At 41.0% G+C, this 21,647-nt stretch overlaps 1 protein-coding gene across 1 annotated transcript; it reads right to left on the bottom strand.

The window, feature by feature from the left end:
* Window positions 1-1,164: 1,164 nt before the first annotated feature.
* LOC144018137 (plakophilin-3-like) lies at window positions 1,165-19,091 on the bottom strand. The gene is made up of 13 exons (XM_077520323.1): window positions 18,659-19,091; window positions 12,614-12,690; window positions 10,846-11,411; window positions 9,476-9,599; window positions 9,192-9,396; window positions 7,780-7,939; window positions 7,315-7,423; window positions 7,073-7,237; window positions 5,757-5,942; window positions 4,632-4,785; window positions 4,159-4,354; window positions 3,429-3,516; window positions 1,165-1,349 (listed from the first exon to the last, which is right to left on the bottom strand). Exons 1-13 carry the CDS (start codon window positions 18,879-18,881, stop codon window positions 1,308-1,310), a joined length of 2,295 nt encoding a protein of 764 aa, XP_077376449.1. The 5' UTR covers window positions 18,882-19,091; the 3' UTR covers window positions 1,165-1,307.
* Between the last annotated feature and the right edge of the window lie 2,556 nt (window positions 19,092-21,647).

Raw genomic sequence — 21,647 nt, 5'->3', positions numbered from 1 at the left:
CCTTGGCCACAATGGCGAGGGACCATAAATCACCAAATTTAAATCAACCTCCGTCACCGTCATCTTGTACGTCAATCTTGCATTACAGAATAGTGTTCATTGAACAAAACCGTTATGATTATTTCCATGACTTAAGATAGCAACCACCTATGGGGCCATAAATCCCCAAATATTGTCCATCTTTGTATTTCCGTCACTGCCATCTTTTGAAATATCGAAACGTGAAACAAACGGTTTGAGCTTTGGCAAACACCGCCATTTTATATCATGTCAGTTTCTTCTTATTGAATGAAACGTCAGTTAATTAACATAGTGACCATCCGGAGGGGTCTTAAAACACAAAATCTATCAAACAGCATTGATTGGTGAGTGCAACATCGATGTTAGTTGAGATGGCGATTGCCTCTAGGGGGGGCCATAAAACAGTTCATCAAATGTTCCAGTTAAGTTTTAGCAACAAGTACTTGTTAAACGTCAACACGATTATTGAGTGACAATCAGTGAGAAACATTTTGATGGTGAACGCTTCCAGGGGGCCATAAACCATCTTTATGTCTGTCCAACTACTGACTACTTTGTTACATTTTGTTTGTTATCAAGTTTGCTACAAAACATCTTCCAGTTTTTTGTGTAGTCCTCCGTGTCACCCTAAGAAAATATTGTATAGCAATCACCGCCACCTTGCGGAATTTACATGTGTTAAACGAGCAAACCAGGGGCCATAAATCAACACATTTTCAAATGTCTTGCTGAGTTTCATGGGGTTTTTTTTCTGAGGACAACCAGAATAATGTAAATTCATTCATGAACAAAACAGTTTGACAATTAAAATGGCAAGCACCATTTTGAGGAGGCCATAAATCAACACATATACCAAATAGTTGACAAAATGTCATGTTTGTATCAGCGGACAGCCATCATGGTGGATGAAAAAGTTGTGGAAGGACATTTACGCCCGTTTAAACAACGAAAACGTGTTTGTGTGTGCCACCTGGTGGCCATGTGGCACACTTTTTGCCATTTCAGTTTAGGAAGTAGTAGTACAAACGTTCGAGTGAATTTGTGTGGAGATGTTTGACTTGGTTTGATTTTTCAAATGCCAAAGATTGTTTGTAATTGTATGTTTGCCCAATAAAAAAACAAAACAAAAGAAAAGTTTTAGTGATTAGTGAGTGTTGCCATGGAAACCAGGAAGCAGTTTGACTTTGATGGCCATTGGCTGAGCTGTGTCACTTCCTGTTCCTGTTTCAGCCACGTTAGGACGGTTCGCCAACTTCCTGTCGAGGGAAGTGTTTCCTTTTTGGCGCTCAGATGGTGGCGTCGGCAAAATCTCGACGCGCGAACCCTTTCTGAAAGACAAAAGATTTCATTTTTCATTTTAGAGCAGAATTAGAAAACGGCAGGCAGCTCTTTTGTTTTTGTTTTTTTCTCTCTCTCTTGGAGGAGGAGGGGGGAGGAGCAAGCCAGTCGACCAATCGGAGTGGAGATGACTGGCCGGCCGGCCGTGTAACGCACATGTGGACAACATCTGGACACGCACACACACACTCACTCTGAAAAAAAAATAAAAAAATTTTTAAATCTGCGTGTTACTCAATCCAAGTTGTGCTCTTGGCTCCGCTAGCATCAAGTAGTGCTACGGCGTCGATCTTCGAAGAAAAGTTGAAACTGTAAAGTGTTGCTTTGGACTCGGCGTTTTGTTCTTTTTTTTTTTTTTTTTTTTGTGCGCTTGTGTGTGTGGCGCCGTAACTTACTTTTATTGGGACGCCTCTTTTGTGTGTGCGTGCGTGTTTGTGTGTGTTGCTGACTGGACAAGAAGGTGAAACTAAAAAGAGCGATTGTGAGCATTCTTGTCTCGAGTCTTCACTTGAGAAGAGAACAAAACAAAACAAAACAAAGACACCGGACCTACTGTGCAAAAACACGCACGCACCTTTCTTGAAACCCTCATTTTGAAATGTAATTAATTACATGAATTAAAAAAAACACTTTCATCGTTTTCTTGATCGCCACTTGCACAGGCTAAGCTTGATTTGCAAGTGTTGCATTTTGAAACTTGGAATCGTGGTTGAATGCAAACGTGAACTTTTGTTTGAAAGTTTCATTTCAAACAAAAGTTGCTTGCACATTCTTGGATCGAGTTTTCTTCGGTGGAGGAAGAACAAAACTTGGAAAACACACTGGGACTTACTGTACCCTGGCACGCACACACACGTGTGCGCGTGTGTTGCCGGGAGGGGTCGTCGCCGTGGCAACCAGATGTCCGCCGCGCTCTTCTTCTCACACAAAGCCTCATTCTGGACAATTTCTCCTAAATCACGCCGAAGGCTTTCACAGACACGCCAGATACCCCCCCCCCCCCCCCCCCCCCCCCTCATGTCCTGTGTAGCCCCGCCCCTCCTCCCGTTGGATGCGACTGGCTGGACTTGAAACTCTCATTCCAAACTGACACTTTTTTTTTTTTCTCAAAAAAAAAAAAAAAAGAATCCCAACACTTCAAAAAAAAAGAACCCTAACAATTAAAAACAAAACAAAACAAAAAAAAATTATTTATTATTTTTTTTAGAAAAAAGAACCCGAACGTTTTTTTTCTAAAAAAAAAAAAAAAAAGAACCTAACACTTTTTTCGAAAAAAAAGAACCCTAACAGTTTTTTCTTAAAAAAAACCCTAACACATTTTTTTCCCAAAAAAAACCAACCCTAATACTTTTTCTTTTCTAAAAAAAAAAAGAGCCTAACACTTAAAAAAAAAGAAAAAAAACTAACACTTTTTTTCTAAAAAAAAAAAAGAACCCTAACAATTTTTTTCTTAAAAAAAAAAAAACCCTAACACATTTTTTTCCCAAAAAAAGAACCCTAATACTTTTTCTTTTCTAAAAAAAAGAGCCTAACACTTAAAAAAAAAAAAAAAAAAACTAACACTTTTTTTCTAAAAAAATGAACCCTAACAATTTTTTTCTTAAAAAAAAAAAAAGAGCCTTAACAGCTTTTTGTCCTAAAATAAAAAAATAATAAAATAAAAAGTGTGAAAGATTTGAACCCCTACCCTACTTTGGAAGCCTTGCATTTGTTCATTAAAAACCCTAATTGAGAACTTGAAAGTCCAATTTCAAATTCGAACACTGCCTGAAAGCCAAACTCTTGTTTCAAACTGCCTGAAAGCAAAACCCTGCCTTGAAACCTTACTTTGCAACCCCAAGCAAGTCTTGCAACCCTTATTTGAAACCCTACCTTTAGCTTGCAAAGCAACTCTCGCTTAAAAAAGCCAACCTCTGTTTGGGAACCAGAATTTGAAACTCCAACTTGAAACCCTACTCCGGAACCATAGTCTTCATGGAAAGAGCCCAAACCCTAATCCGGGCTTTTCGAACCCTAATTTTGGAAGTCAACCCTTGCTGAGTTGTTGTGGCGTATTGACGTCAACTCACCAGTTTGTAGTCTTTGTGCAGTTTGCTGTACTGGAACATGTTGCAGAGGACGGTGGAGGCGGCTCGCGAAGCTTTCAGACCTCCGGAGCTGTCGCGCACGCACGCACGCACGCACACGCACACGCACAGAGTGACAAAGCGTGTGAAACAAGCCAGCATAACGAAGAGGAAATTCCAAAGCGGCGTGAGCGAGAAGCCCAGCGAGAAACGTTCATTAGCAGCAATTACAGTCAAGTCGTTAAGCTTGCCGGATCGCGATTCAACATTCGCATTCGAGACGCCACGTTTTTGTTGTGTTTTTTTTTACAGTACAATGTACACATGCAAATCTGAATTTGGAGTCATCCAGTGTGCTCGTTAAACTTCCTGGGCAGTGGATACAAATTTGACACAAGACAATTAAAAAAACAAAACAAAAAAAAACAAAAAAACAAGTTTTTTGAAAACAAAAAAGAACCCACCCCAAAAAAAACAATGTCAAATCGCCAAGTATATTAAATCTGATTTGAAATGAGTGAAAAATTGTACGGAGTCGCAGGAGTGCCAAAATGAATCGGAAATACAAACACAATCCATCAAAGAGAGCATCAGTCAATAAAAGAAGCAGTTCTATAAATAGATATACAAATACAAAGGCAATCGCTAAAAAGTCCACATGTATTTTTGTTGTGATTGACGTCCTCTTTGATGGATTTCCTATTCAAAGTGTTTTTGACGCGGCCCCGCCCACCTGTTGTCGCACGCCACCTTGATGGCGACCAGCTTGGGCAGGCCGTTGAAGTAGGAGACGTCGCGCGCCGCCAGCCAGCTGCAGGCGACCAGGTGATTGAGGGCGGCGCAGATGTTGACCACCACCTCGCTGGACGGCGTCTTCTGGAGGCCGTCGGCCGGCAGCTTGCACACCAGGACGCTCACCATCGTTTTGGCTGCGCGGACGGACACACGGACAAAAACACGCCTTCCCACATCTTGTCGCATTTCACTTTCTTTTTTCAATCTTGCTTTTTATTTGGACTTTTATCTATCTATTTCCATATATATATATATGTAATATTAAAATGATGAAATGTAATTCCATTTAAAAGAATGTAAAATGTTGACTTTGTGGTGCATCGAGTGTTTTGCGTCGAATGTTGAAATTGTTGCCATGTTGGCGTCTGAATCGGAGCGATCGAGCGATCGAGTCGGAAGCGCGCGACTGACCGACGAGGTCCTTGTTGGGGGCGTGTCGGGCCAAGTTCCTGAGCAGGGCGCTGAGCGGTCGCAGTTGCGCCTCGTCGTCCGTGTCCAGCAGGTCCAGCAGGGTGGGCAGCAGGCGCTCCTGCTCCAGGACCGCCGCGCTCAGCACGCACGCCCACTGAAAGGAAACGACTGCTTCACTTACGCATTTCTTTTCTTTCTTCTTCTTCTTTCTCTTTTTTTATCGTCTTTTTTTGGTTTTTCTGTTTTTTTCTCTTTTTTTTTCCTAGTTTTTTGTCTTTTTTTGTTTTGTTTTGGGGGAACCCCATTCTTTTCTTGTTTTTTCCTCGTTTTTTTTTCTTGATTTTTTTCTCTTTTCTTCTGTTTTTTCTTTTTTTTTTTCTTTCCTTTTTTTCTTCTATTTTTCTTCTTTTTTCTGGTCTTTTTTTGTTTTTTTCCATTTTTTTCTTGTTTTTTTTCCTTGTTTTTTTTCTTTTTTCCCTTGTTTTATTTTGTTTTTGTTTCCTGTTTTTTTCCTATTTTTTCCCTTTTATTGTTTTTTTTCCAATTTGTTTTCTTGTTTTTTTTCTCTCTTTTTTCCCTCCATTTTTTTCTCGTGTTTTTTTTCCCTTGTTTTATCGTGTTTTTGTTTCCCGTTTTTTTCCTGTTTTATTTATTTATTTTTCCTTTTTTCTCTTTTTTTGTTTTTTTCCCCATTTTTTTCTTGTTTTTTGTTCTCTTTTTTCTTGTCCCCCCGCCCAATTTTTTCCCTTATTTTTTCTTTTTCCCCTTGTTTTATTTTGTTTTTGTTTCCTGTTTTATTTATTTATTTTTCCTTTTTTCTCTTTTTGTTTTTTTCCCCATTTTTTTCTTGTTTTTTCTTCTCTTTTTTCTTGTCCCCCCCCAATTTTTTCCCTTATTTTTTCTTTTTCCCCTTGTTTTATTTTGTTTTTGTTTCCTGTTTTATTTATTTATTTTTCCTTTTTTCTCTTTTTTTGTTTTTTTCCCCATTTTTTTCTTGTTTTTTCTTCTCTTTTTTCTTGTCCCCGCCCCCCCAATTTTTTCCCTTATTTTTTCTTTTTCCCCTTGTTTTATTTTGTTTTTGTTTCCCGTTTAATTTCTTTTTGTTCCCTGGTTGTCATCTCTTACCCTGGCGTCTCCGGCGGTGATGTTCTGCAGCGCCCCGACGGCCGCCTCCCTGGCGGCAGGTGTGCTGTCGCCGCCCTGCAGGACCCGCTTGTACAGCGCCACGGCGCGCGGGTGCCACAGCCACTCGGCGCCGCGCGCTTCCCGCGACACCTCCGACAGGATCGCCAAGCTCTGCTGCCGCTGTTGCTGCGCGCAAAAAAAAAACAAAAAAATGGGGCCTGAATGGCGACCGTTCCGTTTGTTTGTCAATTGCAACAGACGGACGGCGAGAAGAAGAAGAAGAAGGTCGTCGTTGGCACGTGCAGCGACATTGACGCCGGCCCGCTATTGTGGCGAGTAATCGGACCCCTGCCGCGGAACCCGATTCCGTCCCCGTGGACCCGAGCCCGCTTCTCGGCTTTCTGAGAGTCGATTGCGCCGAGAGATGCGGCAGGTGTGACGCAATCGGCCGGGAGAGGAAATGTTGCGCAACATCCATTCTTGGAATATCCCCATAAATTGGGAATATCGGCTGCTTGACTGTTCTTACTTTTGAAGACACCACTGGAAGATTTTGCAAAACAAAGATGTCGATTGACTAAGATTTTTTTGAACTCCAATTTTACGACGGTTAAAAAAATAAATGAATTAAGAAATGAATAAGAGTGGGCGGCACGGTGGAGCAACGGTTAGCACGTCCGCCTCCCAGTTCTGAGGACTCGGGTTCGAGTCCAGGCTCCGGCCTTCCTTTTTTTCCGGTCTGCTGTTTACATACGATACAATTTAAAAAGTATTTTCTTACATGTGTGGAAGACTTGACTTATTGCATTTTAAGACTCAGATTCAGAATCTTTCAAATGTATATTTACAATTTATTGAATTAGAATTATGAAAATATTTTCATACTTCCTAATGTTAATGATTGCGTAACACGTAAGTGATTATAACGTGCAACTTTCATGAACTAAATCCTTACAAATAAATAAATACATAAATAAATAAATAAATACTAATTAACAAAATTACTTAAGCAGTTACTGCCTCTTCCAAATTTAATTTGGAATTTAATGTTTGTGGCATCATGTTCTTAATATTTCAAAATAATTGTTTTTTGTTTTTTTTCATATTTAATCCCTATCGGAGTAATAAGTGAAGTGAATCGAATTAAATCGGGGGCAAAAAAAATTGAAATTGAATCAAACTGAACTCTTGTGAATCGAAATCGAATCGATTCCGGAAATTCGAATCGATATCCAGTCCTAATTTCCGAACGACGTGCGACGCCGTCTTCCCAATCCGGAAGCTCGGAAAAAGCGAGCGAGCGAGCGAGGACTCACCTCGGCGTTCCTCTTGCCGTACATGGTGAAGCAGCCGATGGGCTGGGCCTCCCTGGGGGCGGAGCCTCTGCCGGGCCCCTCCAGGCGAAGTCGCACCGAGTGGGGCAGCTCCGAGTACAGCTGGTAGGACAGATTCCTCAGCACGCACACCGAGTTCTCCAAACCCTGAAAAAGGGAAACACAACAACATGAAGAAGATGAAGAAGAAGAAGATGAAGAAGAAGAAGAATTTTTTTTCTGACCTTGTCGTCACCTTCGACTTCCTGCTGGATGTACGAGACCAGCGAGTCCACCAGACCTGGCGTGTCCCTCATCTTCTCCCTCGTCCTCTGGTTGACGGAGCTCAAGTTTCTAAAATAAAAAAAAAAGGTGCTAATATGCTAACGGACGGACGCCGGTTCCAAAACGTCGTGTTGATTTTCATCAACAAAAATCATTTCGTCAACACACGTTTTTCACTGGACTAAAACTAGACGAGACCAAAAGCCTGATTGATTCATCAACAACAATTGGGACGATATCAATATGCATTTTCATCAACTCCTGAAGACGAGGTGAAAATGTCACTTCATAAAAACTGGACTCAAATCTACGACATTTGAGTTCATCAACAAAAATGAGACAATATTCTATTTTATTCTTAGATGGAATTCTATTTAAAAGTCTGTCATGCGACACAGCCCATTGAAAGCGATACGTGAACGTACCTGAGACATCCGCTGGCGTTGCCGAAGACGTCCTTCTCGGAGGGGCTGAGGGGGACGCCGGCACAAAGCGGGATGAGGACTTTGCCGCTCAGCTCCGACAAGGCTTCTCTGCACAGCTTCTCCTTCAGGTTGTCTCTGGACGACAGATTCCACAGCACGCCTGCGCCGGACGCGTCCGCGTTAGCGTTAGCGTTAGCGATCGGCGCTACCTTCTGAACGATTGTCACTTCATTCGCTACTTGAATGCCGACGGAACATGGCCGCATGATTGCGTGCATGCTGGAGGCGTGTGTTGGTGTTTTATGATCTTCTCCGTTGATATCGCGATAAATCGGGATACTTTGTCTCCCGATGGATTATCGATATTATCGCCATATTTGTGGTGAATATACAGCCACGAGAACGGCTTCATTGTTCGTGACTTATTGAGCGATGACTTGGCGGGCCACTAGGGGGAGCGGCGGGGAAACGGACGGAAAAGTCTTCAGGCGAAGAAGAAGACTCATCAGTGACTCGTGGAAGACGGTTCGATGACAAATGTAGATTATATCCTCAATTTGAACATTTTCGACTTTATTCTGAGGAATATTAATAGTGATTTGATAAGTGATGACAATAGTGTTTAAAAGAAACGCAAATTTGTTCACAGAAAGTGGTTTCTGTTTTATAAATTTGATGTCAATTATTCTATGTATTTGATTTGATATTTATTTCATTTAATATTATTATTTATTTCATATAACTTATATTTTTAAATATATAAAAGTAAATTATTCTATGTATTCATAAATTTGAGGTAATTATTATATCTAAATTATTCTATGTATTTTATTTGATATTTGTATTATTATAATTATAGATTTAATATAATTTATATTTATAAATATATAAAAGTACATTATTATTTGTATTTATAAATCCTGCGATTGGCTGGCAACCAGTTCAAAAGGCTCAAAAGCCAGCTGAGATAGGCTCCAGCATCCCCCACAACCCTTGTGAGGAACAAGCGGTCAAGAAAATGGATGGCTGGATGAATGTATTTTATATTATATTAGATTTATTATTATTATTAATATTTAATCTAATTTATATTTATAAATATAAAAGTAAATCATTGTATGTATTTATACATTAAAATACACTCAAGTACAGAGTGTGAAGAAGCCACCCGTTTTAATATTGTGTTTCAGTGACGGTACAAAAAAACAACAACGATTTTCTCATGTCTTGAGTAGCTTTATCCTAGATAATCGTGGATTTATGACCAATATGCCGATCATGGCGGTACTGTCATATTGTGAGATCATCGTTTTCGTGAATCTGGTATCGCAGATCACGCGGCATCGTACGGCTCCCGCCCCTAATTTGAAGTGCACTGGCGCCATCTTGTGGAATGGACGCACGACAAGAACCTGTGATGTTCTTGCGCAGCTCCTCGTCCGCTTCCCCCAGGACGGCCACGAGACGCGTCACCCCGCCGGCGTCCATGAGCGCCACCTTGTTGTCGGCGTTCTCGTAGATGAGGTTGCGCGTGGCGCCCGTGGCGAAGCGCGCCACCTCCAGGTCGTCGCTGCAGAAAAGGCGGACCAGAGCCGGGATGCCGTGGAGGAGGCGGACCTGTCGGCAACGCGGGGGCGGGGTCAACAAACGCGCCGACGGACGGCGAAAAAGACCAAATTCGGGAGGGAGGACCCACCTGATTTTTGGAATCGTTGCTATGGTAACACTGGTGCTGAATGGAGGCGGCGCCCAGAATCTGCAAAGCGGCGTCGGGTTCCGACAGATAGCGGACGGCCGTGTGCATGTCCAGGCCGTGCATCCTACAAAAACGGCACATTTGAAAAGCAATTTTAACAGGAAAATAAGAACGATTTGATTCATCATCCCACCAATCGGAATGAAAGCTAACTCGCTTCACGCTAGCATAGCATGTGAAATGTCAAGGGTTGGCTAACAGAAGCTAGCATTCCGACAACTCAAATCATTTTGTTTGTAAAAACATTCTTTGTGTTCCACGCCCACAAGTGCACAAGCGCTAGCGCTAGCTAACGGCGACATAGCGGAAGCGGAGCCCGAAATGGCGGATGGGGCCAAAATGGCCGTCCGGTCGTAACATTCTTGTCAAAACATTCTTCGTGTTTCATGATAATTGATGAAAAAGAGAACGATGTCATACTGAATTAAGGCAATATAGCGTTTTTGTCTTGTCTCACATGTTGGGCAGTTAGTTAGCTAGCGAGCTAGCAACTATGCCAAGGCCCTAAAATGGCCAAGATATTTGGATTGACAGTTTGACAGTTGCTCACATGGTCAATGGCTTCATTTGGTACCATTTTGAAGCCTTATTTTATATCCATGATTTTTTTTCTTATTATTATTCAATCTTAGTAGGGTTGATGATGACATTTACTTATGAAAATGAATATGAATATAAAAAAGAAAAATGCACTGAGCTGTCACCAATGTCTTGCAAATGCAATGATGCCATCTAGTGGCAGAAAAATGACCTCAACACAAATCAATGTCACACTACAACTTTTTTTTTTTTTTAATTTTAAACTCAATTTTATGAATTATGAAATTACTGTATAAGTGACTAAAAGATGAAGCCCTATTTCTATTAGTTGAACTTTTTTTTCACTTTTATGTGAACAAGGGTTAGAAATACATTTAGACCAGATATAATTGTGATGAATTCTAATAAAAATGAAAAAGTTTTTATTGAAAACTAATAGTTAGCAATGTTCAGCATGCAATAAAATATGATAGTTGTGGTTTTCAGGATGCACATTGCGCTTTTGTTATCATCTTTTTTGTGTTTATAATGAAGGCAAAATTTGGACGTTGGAGTTTGAATGGACATTTTCCCAAAGAAAAAAAATAAGAAAAAAAATGGTGAGTTAACTATTTGAGACTTGTGATTAATTATGATTTGAGTTAGTTTTGCGAAAACTTGATGTTGTTTTGGAAGAAAAATGTTAAGTTAGAGAAGAAAGTCTTTGTGAAGAAAAAAGTGTTGAGCTGCAAAACCCCCCACAAAGTCGTAAAGTGGCACATGATGCTCACCCTCCCAGCTGGTCGTTGCTGTGAATGGACGCCCCATCCAGGACGTCCAATCCCTTCCCCACGCTCCGGACGCTGCGCATGGACGCGGCGCGCTGAATGGACGGCGCCCTCTGCTGGTACGCCAGCGCGCGGCCGGGCCGGTGCACGTGCCACTGCGGGGCCCGCTGGACTCCCCAGCCGTCCCCCCGGGACCACCAGCCGTCCTGGCCGTAGGCGGCGCCGTGCTGCTGGCGGCCGGCCATGCGGCTGATGGTGCGGTGGGCGGGGCCTCTGTAGCCCACGTGGACGGGCACCTCCTCGTCGGGCCAGTAGCCGGCCGGCGGGCCCCGGGGAGGGGGAGGGGCCAGCGTGCCGCTGAGGGTGCGCCTGAGGGCGGCGGCCGGCGGCACGCCGTCCGGGGGGGGCGGAGCCTGCTCGCTCACGTCGGCCTGGCACAGCGACTTGCTGCGGCGGCTCCGGCCGCCGTAAGTCTGGAAGCTGCTCTGCGCCGCGCTGGATCGCACCCTGGAGGAGGTCTCCACCGCCGAGCGGGACGAGAAGCCGCCGCAGGAGGTCATCGTGGGCACCTGCGCGTGGGCGGGGCCAATGGACGTTACGCGTTACTTTTGGGACGGGATTTGGTGAGCGGCAGGCATCCATCCTGCGTGACAAATTACTGGCAGAATTCTGCACAGAGGCGGCTTAGACCAGATGTTGGTAATTTGGCAGGCGACGGCCATGCAGTCAATAACCCTTTCAAAAGCCATATTTGGCCAATATTTAACACGCCACGCGCAAAAACCTGAATATCCGGTGCACTTTATTTCTATCACATTTTATAGTGTTTCCAAACATTGAGCTCATACACCTAAAAATCGATCGGAAAAAAATGAAAAAGTCAGTAAAATACTACAATTAAATAAGTAAAATAAAAAGTAAAGACGTGAAAATAGTTACAAAAAAATATATATAAAAAAAACTAAATATCCAATCCACTTTACTTCTATAACACATTTTATAAACAAGCATTTCCAAAGTACGGCACATTAAGATCATACACATAAAAAAAATTAAAAATACATATTTTTCCCTCTGAACACTTTTTTTTTTAAATGGATTTTTTACTGGCCGTGTGATTCTTCAAAATGGTCGACACCGATATTCGTCAAAATGCTGAATATCAAATTCAATTTACAATTTCAAAAAAATGTTATTCAAATGAGGGGGCGGGGCTAAGTGTGTCTTGGGTTTTATGTTTTTTTATTTAGTTTTTGAATTATATTTGTATCCGTTTTTAATTTCACTTTTATTTATGTATTTATTGATGGAGTCATGTATTCCGTTTTGATCCTCCATACAAAAATGTTTGTTGACTCCCTCAAGATTGTTTTTTTTTTTTTCTTTTTCTTTTGCACCTTGAGCATGTTCCTTCTCGACAGGAAGCGGCGTCCTCAAGCAGGAAGTTGACTTTTTGCCCTCCGTATTGTTGCTGCGGCCAATCAAAAGCAACACGTCCACATCCTGTTTGCATATTTCAACCCCGCCCCCGTTTCATTGTTCTGGCTTTAATCACATTTCCACGTTCCGACGCTGCGACCATAAAACGGCAGCCGGGAAAAAACAGCCCAAAAAAATGCAAACTTTTGTTTTTTTTCACGAGGAGAAAAAAGGTTCTCTTGTTTTCCCTGTCAAGCTCGCGAGGGCGTTTTCATCTTGTGAGCGGCTCCTTCAACTATTTGTCTCGTGATGTCATGATGACATCATGCCATAATAATATTGTGACACTCACCGCCATGATGCGAGTCGGCGCGTGGATCATCGATCTGGAGCTGAAGCCTCTCGCGCTCGGGAGGGCGTACTCGCATCCTGCAAACACACACACACACACAAAAAGCAAAATGGCCGATTTCCTGTCATTTTACAAGCATGACCTCTTGAGACTTTTTTTTTTTTAATTTCATGTTGCAAAGTGAAACGGACTTTGGGGCCACGCTTGTTATAGTTTTGGAATTTTTGTTGAGTTTTTCTTTCAGTTTTTTGTTTTTTTTTAAGTTAGTTTTCATTGGTTTTCAGGGTGGTTTTATTCGTTTTAGTTATTTCATAGATGATTAGTTTTAGTTAGTTTCAGTATTAGTTTTACGTTGCTGGCCAACGTTTCAAAGTGAAAATGGCCCCCAAGAAATGGCCAAAAGAAGCCTAAAATGGCCGCTACGACGCAAAATGTCCGCCTCCTTGTATCTTTTCACTCATGGGCATCTTGACATTTTTTTTTAGGGTCCACTCATGATTGACTTCTCATCGTTGCGTTCCTCACAATGCAGACTTTTGTGTGCTATTTTGTACGCGAGTTGGACAGAGAGGAAGGTCAGCAACTCGGATGTTTGATTTGATTCCAGCAGGACGGAACGGGGTAGTAGGAGAGTTAGTTGTGAGAGGGGTGGGCGTGTTTTTAGGGAGGGTCTCCGGGCCGCGTGCCAAACTGGAGCCTCGCTAGGTCACATGTCAACACAGGAATGCGCTCGCACTACAAAGACAACACTGACTGACTCGACAACAACCGCAAAGAATCGACACGAGAGATCTGTCAATCGCACTTGAAATGCGAGAGAGCGAGACCACCCCGGTGGACCACCTGTGACGTCACACCGCACCCCCGATCGTTGTTTACGTTTTTTGACAAGCTTTCAACTGGCAAGTTTTCGTCTGCATTTCTGCCCCGCTATGACATCACAATTCAACTCATTTACATAATCCCGCCCACCACATCAAATTTCTCCATTAACGACAACAATAATATTCGGCTATGTTGTCCACTTGCTGGTGTTTAAAACGTTTTTTTTTTATGTTGATATCGGGAGAAGTGACGCCACCGGCGGCCATCTTGTGTTGCCTAACTTGAATACTGTACGTTGATTTCTCTGCGGCAATTTCACGTTATTTTCGACCTCTACGGCGAAAATGTCACCGCGTATGACATAAAGTTAGATCGATAAGAAAAAAAAAAAAGCTTTTCGTCTTATTTCTATATCACGACGGTGTATTAGGGCCACGTATAAATCTTTTTTTTTTTTAGAGGGCGGGGCAATATTCCGGAAAAAAAAACATTTTACAAGTTTACAAGTTTTTTCTCGTAAATTTGCGACTTTATAAAGTGGAAAAATTGCGAATCAAGTTCTGAAAGAAAAAAAAAAAAAAACTTGTAAATTTGCCATTTTCTAATGTGGAAAATTTGTGAATCAGGTTGCAAATTTGCCACTTTCTAAACTCGTAAATGTACGATTTTTTTTCTCACAAATTTGCCACTTCAGAAAGGCAAATTTTCAACTTTTTAAAGTTGCAAATTTGCGAGAAAGAACTTGTAAATTGAACTTGTAAATTTGCGACTTTGTAAAGTGAAAAATTTGCAAATCAAGTGGCCAATTTGCCACTTTCTAAACTCACAAATTTACACGTTCTTTTCTTGTAAATTTGCCACTTTAGAAAGAATTTTTTTTTTCAATTTTGTTGATAAGCAGCTGCTCATTAAAAGTTCTTCTCCAGCAATCGTCGGCAGATAAACGTTTTTGCGTGGGAAGCAAAACTCTCCCGTGCGATGAACCAGCGGCAGAAGATAGCGGACGGCCGCTTCCTGTCTCGTGTTTACCAGCCGTCATCTCGCTTGCCAGATGGAGAAGTTGAGCGAGTGGGAGGAGCCGCACGGCCGGAGTGGATTAGCGGGAAGACGACCTTTAGTGAAGGCCAAAATGGAATGAGGTTGACTAACTATATAAAAACAAACAAAACAAACAAACACGTGTGATTGAAATCGGACAAAAACTGAGACTACATTTTAAAGTAGCCGATAAAATGAACACGAGTAAGAACCGTCTCAAATTGGATTCTGCAAACGTATCGGATGGTTTGGCGGGAAACGTTTCTTGGGAGGAGCAATATGGCCGCCTCGTGACCTCAAAAGTCTCGGCCTATATGGCTATCAGTCATATATATAGATCAGCATAAAATGTTGTCGAGAAGGTGGAGTTTGCACAAAAGTATTGGGACACTTGCAGGTCGTAAAAAAAACATTTGGACGCAAAGTCTTGCGACACCAACGGAAGGAACTTGAAGTGGACATTTTGTTTGGAGAAGTTTCTTGTGGGGAATTTTGTCCTTTGAGGACTTCAAAAAAAAAGTCGCTGACATTTTGCACAAGAGCTTTCTTTGTGGGAACAAGAAGAGAAAAGGAACTTCCCAAAAAGTGTTCCCACACACTTGGAACTGTCTTGGAAGCATAAAATGAGTCGGACGTGTCTTTGATAAGACGAACAATTGATTGATTGATTGGGATTCCATGACTTTGCGGAACGAGCTCGTGAAATCGCCTGCCGAACTCTGGAAGCAGATAAGGAGCGTCTTGAGCTTTTCCAGCAGGCCAACAAAAAACAAAAAGTCAACATCACAAGCCAGACGCGGCCTCACTCAGGAATGTGAATGGAGCAGCCGACCTCTGACCTCAAGGGAACGCCGACACGCTTCCTGTTCAGCTTTCAACCGGGGCGGCAAAGACCCTCAAGATCGCGAGGTAAAACCATGATGATGATGATGATGATGATGAAGAGCCCCCAACGGACATTTTGCGCTCATCTTCGGCCCGTTGTGATTTATGACGCTTAAAATGCTCCTCACTTGCGCCGCAAACCGCTAAGCGGTTTCTTTAAAAAAAAAAAAAGTGCCATGTGTCGAAATTTCAACACACTCGGCGCCGCAGCACGATTCATCGACACTCGCGTTTTTTTATATATATATATATATATATATATATGTATGTTTTTTTTTTTTGTTAGCGGCTGACGAGTCAAATTCAGATCAAATCATCAAATGACATGTGAAAATGATTGCACGTCTTTGCAATATGCACATTGCACGGGCCAATATCACCATATCGACATTTTTTCGATATATTGTGAAGCCCTAATATATAAATCTAATTTTCAAATAGTATCGATATCGGTATTAGTGATGCTGGCCCTGTGTTTGCTTGGATCAACGCCAAAATTTGCAATATCGCACACCGCTATCATCGTCCACCTCCTCATCCATGCAAGGAAACACGATGACGATGAAGGAATCGATATTTCTTTCACACGAGGAGTGTCGAGCGCAATCCCGAGCGAGACGTTTGCCGTCGATGTCAAAAGTCAGCTGACGAATGAGGCATGAGGCCGACGTTCCCAAATAGACGCGCTGATAAGAAAGCGAGCCAGCGAGCGTCCGCTCGTCTCCTGAAAAACGCCAACGCAACAAAACAACATTTCAAAAAGTTTCATATGCAGCATTGTGTAAATATTTCACAACTAATGAGCCGCAAATAAACACGAGCGGCAAAAAAGCGATAACGAGCAAACGTGCTCACGACGAGCACTTGACTTTTTTTTTTGTGCTGCATGTGAGAGGACGTCCGTCCGCGTCCGTTTCTTTTTCCCAGCGGTGGAAACCATGACAACATTTCTGACCTTCACTCATGGAAGATAACAAAAAAATTGTCACATAAAAGTGGCCACAAAAACAGGAAACGGTGCCAACGCCGCCTCACAGAGTCTGCAAAGCGCCACATGTGGCGAAAGGATTAACGCGCACATTCTTGTCGACAAAAAAATATTAGATATTATATATAAATAAAATAATTTCATAATTCAATTTTATTTTTGTTTGATATATATATATATATATATATATATATATATATATATATATATATATATATATATATATATATATATATATATATATATATATATATATATATATATATATATATAATAAAATAATACAATATAATAAAATATAAATATATTAATAAATAATACATATAATAAAAATGAAACATAAAAATACACAATAAAATAAAATAATTATATATAAATAATTTATATATAAATATATATAATACATATAATATAAATATAGTAAATATATATATATTATGGGTGTCAAACTTAGTGTGTTAATTTCGAGTTAATTTAAAGTTGCTTTAACGCCACAAATTTTTTTTTTTAATGCACAATTAATGACGGCCCGTTACTTAAGAAGCCTGTAGGGAATTCCAGCCGCAACGCGGCAGACACGACATTCAGAAGGTCGGGAGACCAGAGGAAAGATCAAAGGAAAGAAAGATGAAGCAAAGCTAAATCCAGCACCAACCGGACCCCACCTGACAAAACCAGAATCTTTCACCGATTCCAAAAACCTCTGAATTCCAAAGGATGAGGGAGATCTCATGAGACCAGTGAAAAAACTAAAGGAAGGACAGATGAAGCAGAGTGAGATCCCTTCATTTGGGTTTAATCAGAGGAACTTCCAATGCTAGCAGGTGTGTGATGACTTGTTAACACAGCCACGTCGGCATTTACAAGAGGGTGTGCACACTTATGCAAGCATATTTATGAGTTGTTATTTTGTTTCCCCCAAACAACCACGTGTCCAAATTAAATGCACAAAAAAATAAGTGGCTTTTGTTGCTTAATTCACGAAGAAGAAAATGATATCAAGCAACCAATCACAAGTAACCAATCACAGCTCACCTGTTTTCTAGGTTTGGTCATGTGACATTCGCAAGCCAAGCTGTGATTGGTTGCCTCAGCCCTTGTGATGTCATTTTCAGTCGACAGCAAGTTGCAAAATGTGTTTTTCAAGGTACTAATTGTACGTGAAAAATTATGAAAATATCAAATTTAATATAGGCAAAATATTCACGTAATAAGTCAAGTATCGCTTTAATTTCCCACTTCAACATTTCCGGCAAACTGTTTGCCGCTTATCAGCTCGCTCGTGTTGTTGATTTAAGCGCCGTTCGTCCTTGGACATCAACATGTTATCTGTTGGACCAAAAATAAATCCAAAAAAACCTCACAGAACGCACAAAACACGACGCCACAGCTCAGAAGAAGAACATTTGAAAATATCATAATCAATTAATAGCTTCAAAAAAAGCCAAGTTTTGCGCTGGTTGGATTGAACGTGCATCGAAATGAAGTTGAGCCAAGCGTCTATTTGCAGGTTTCGTTCGCGAGAAATGTGAATTCAAACGGCTTTCGTTCAGAAAAACGCAAAACAGTTTGATAAATTTAGCGCAATTCGATATGAGGGAACATCACGTCAGCAACAATAATCTCTTTTTTTATGTTAACTTCAATGTAAACACAACTACAAATGTTTTAACGTGTTTGTGAATTGATCACAAAGAGAGCTAACGTAGCTAGCTTAGCTCAACAACGCACATTTCCAAGATATGAAATGTCTCCTTGACAATATTTGGACAAAAGAAATTCCAATGTAACTTTTACAGTTCAATGTGAAAAGTTCTACAAACAAAAACAATTCACTTTCAACGTGTAAGTTATTGTTGCTAAGCTACTCTTTCAAATATTTTCTGTCCCGTATAGTCTAATTTTGTACTCGTTTGCTGATTGTGATTTTAATGCTTAATTACATTTCTAAAGTAGAGCCAGTCTGATGTTTTTATGGCAACTCAACATGACAACAAGCACATAACATAGCCAAACGTTGGTTATAATTCAATTAATATAGTGAAAATGAAAATAAATCATAAATAAAAGATCCCATTTCAACATGTTCGTTATTTATTAGCACGTTAGCACGCTAAAGCTACACCTTCTAATATGCCAATTTATTTGCTGTTTTTAAAAAAATATAAAAGGCTAGTCAATCTGTTTTCAATCACGACAATGCAGAGTCCATTTGTAAATAACTTTTTTTTTTTTTTGTAATATTTTGAACAATGTAGCGTCATTGTAAAAATCGAAGGTGAAAAAGAAAAAAGTTTCTTGGCACTTACCTGCCGGCCCGAGCAGCGCGTCGTCGTCCATCAGCCTCCTCCCCAGCGACGGCGACTTCTTCTCGGCCAGGCGCAGGCGAACCTGCTCCTGGACCCTCCGCGCTTTGGCCCCGGCGTCCGAACACGGGCCGTCCGACGGAACCACGTAGGCGGTGCGCGACGAGTTGGGCTGCAGGGCGGACATCAGGAAGCACGAGCCGTCGGCCACCGCCGCCGCGCTCATCCTGACACCGGCGAGCGAGCGAGCGAGCAAGCGAGGGGGGAGAGAAAAGAAAAAGAAAAAGAAAAAGCGGCCGCGAGAATCCCAAACCACAGAAACCGGACGGTATGCGAGAGCAACCGAACCGGCGGCGGCGAGCGAACGGTGCTGCCGGTCACTCGCTCACTGACCGACTGAGGAGAAGGAGGAGGAGACCTGTCGGAGTGGCCGGGAGGGGGCGGGGCCCGCCACTGGCCAGGAGCCGAGTCCAGCCGAGTCGAGCCGATGAAAGCCGATACGCCGGCGTCCACCTGCTGACTGACTCAGGGAAGACAAAAACAACCACAAACCGTCAGGTTAGTGTTGTGCACTTTTGGATACAATAGTAGTACTTTTATCTCGTGTCATGTATGGATCATTAGGACCTGCATTAGGAACTAACAGGAAAGACTCAGAGGTCGTGACCCCAGATTGCATCTTGCTTGGAATGTCATGTACACAAAAACAAACACACGTGTGCAATTATTTCCACAGCCAGTGTAAAAAAAAAATAAATGCGTTGTTGTTTGCGTGTGTTAGTGTCTCCGCCTCCTCGCCCGCTTCCCCAAACCCCCCCTGGCGAGGAGGAACGCCGGCCGATGGGATTATCGGAGCATTCCGCAGATTTCAGGCAGCACATGAAGAAGACAAAAAAGCGAACATCGATGTGGCGCAAATCAGGCAAAGAGGAACATTTGGCGCCTTGGGATGCGAGCGACTTGACTTACGAGTTTTCCAAGAAATTAGCCTTTGTTTGGATCTTTTTTTTTTTTTTTTGCCTTGACTTGCGCGTACAACCTTGAGTTACGTGCGCCATGAAACAAAGACACAACAAAGCAACTTATTGTTACTCTAGACCAAAAACATTGTCCTCCAAATAAATATTTGCGGAAAAAAGCAAAACATACAGATCGCACAGGCAATAATAGATTCATAAAAATAAAAGTATTGAGTGGAATGTAGACAACTACAATGAGAACAAAAATACTCAAGTAAAAGTCAAAAGTATGTTGCATTAAGAGTACTCTGACAAGTGTAATTTATCCCCCCAAAAAACAAGTAAATATATATGAAATAATCTTGATCCTCTGCAAATAACTAATATTACTGCAGCTTAGAGATGTTGCAACTTTTTTTTTTTGGTGAGGTTGAAACGGACGAAGGTCATTTCGCTGCATTCCGAAGGCGAAAGCGGATTTGAGGAAAACTGATGCTTTGCCATCCACATGGACGGCAAAAAAAACAACAACAAAAAAATCATCTGGATCTCATTTTTGCTTTCAACAACACCTGCTGCACGTTTGCTTGCTGACGTTTCCATTTTCACGTTTCGTTTCATATCACAGCCCAGACGGGCAAATGTCATATTCGAGTTTTAAAACAAACACCTGATGGGACAATGAATTGGCTTTTTATTGTATCATTGATCATTAATTTAACAATAATTTGTATGCATTTAAAAACATCACAATTGCAAAAAAAAGCAAAAAAAAATACAAATAAAAAAAAAACAATGAGTTGTTATTCTGCACACTTTTTTTTTTTTTTTTGCCGCGTAATAACTCCCTCATAATACTTCTAATTTACACTGTTCAAATTTCAACTAGCTTCAAAAATTGACGCCTCCCGGGATATATATCGTCGATTGCGCATTATTGACAGTAATTACACAATTTAATGTTAAATATCAACTTTTCCATTCATTTTCAATGGCTCAGACATTGAACTTTTTCTAAGTGCAATTTCCACGCCCACTTCCGTCCATCTAATTTATCATCATTAGCAGGTGTCTGATCCTGCTCGTTGGCACAGTTACTAAAGCGCATTTGTCCAGTAATCAAGACGTTATAATTTCATAATTTATCTCTCACTTTACTTCATAAGCATTCCACATGCATTCAAATTTTAGCATTCAGCTTTCAGCATTCCCACGCAATTTCGCCACAAATTGCACTTAGTCTAGTTGTATATGCAATATTGTTTTTTTTAACATTTTTTTTATTGTGTTTAAAATTAATCAACTACAGTAGTTTAAAATAAGTACATGTAAAATTGTTCATTTTGCAAATACAGTACTTTTTTTTTTTAAGCACACATTATGTAATGAAATAAATCTGGAAAAAAAAACAATCATTGTAAGTGAACTAGTTTATTTTACTAATAAAGTATTTATTTTATTTTTTTAAATATTTATAGTCAATGAACTAATCAGATCATTCATGCATTCTCCGAACAGTTTATCGTTTATAGTTTTAAAATCATTTGTTAAATCAGGAGGCCCCCTGGTGGCACGCCTTATGAACTGAAGACCGACCAAATCTTTCCAAAAAAAAAAAAAAACCTCGCGTGGAAATCACTAAAAATTACGTCTATTTATTTATTTATTTATTTCAAATGTGTGCCCTGCGATTGGCTGTCCCCCGCCTACTGCCCAGAACCAGCTGAGATAGGCTCCAGCACCCCCCGCGACCCTTGTGAGGAATAAGCGGTCAACAAAATGAATGGATGGATATTTTCAAATGTGGTCCCTTTTAATGAATCCACAAATACTCTGAATATTTTGACAAATCCCACAACTTCGTTTTTGTTTTTTTGCATGAAAAATTGTACCAAACAAATGACTGGCTCAACAAAAATGGACCACATCCATCTAAATTTTTAATACAAACAGCTAATAGTAGCAGACGTAAGATTGACAAGAAAGAAAACACATGAACGAAAAAAAACAAACATTTAAGTTATAACTGTAGT

Source organism: Festucalex cinctus, chromosome 4 (genome assembly GCF_051991245.1).
Source record: "Festucalex cinctus isolate MCC-2025b chromosome 4, RoL_Fcin_1.0, whole genome shotgun sequence".
In the NCBI taxonomy this organism is placed as follows: domain Eukaryota; kingdom Metazoa; phylum Chordata; class Actinopteri; order Syngnathiformes; family Syngnathidae; genus Festucalex; species Festucalex cinctus.
The sequence above is the reverse complement of the archived record's forward strand: the minus strand, read 5'-3'. Positions and strand labels throughout refer to the sequence as shown.

Bases quoted from the DNA above. Each gene is read 5' to 3' on its own strand.
- LOC144018137 (XM_077520323.1), bottom strand. From the start codon at position 18,881: ATGAGCGCGGCGGCGGTGGCCGACGGCTCGTGCTTCCTGATGTCCGCC. The intron at 7,940-9,191 runs GTTCTTGTCGTG...CGTCCGGCGCAG, and splicing joins GCTGCGCAAGAACATCACAG to GCGTGCTGTGGAATCTGTCG. The intron at 7,238-7,314 runs GTCAGAAAAAAA...TCCCTTTTTCAG, and splicing joins AAGTCGAAGGTGACGACAAG to GGTTTGGAGAACTCGGTGTG.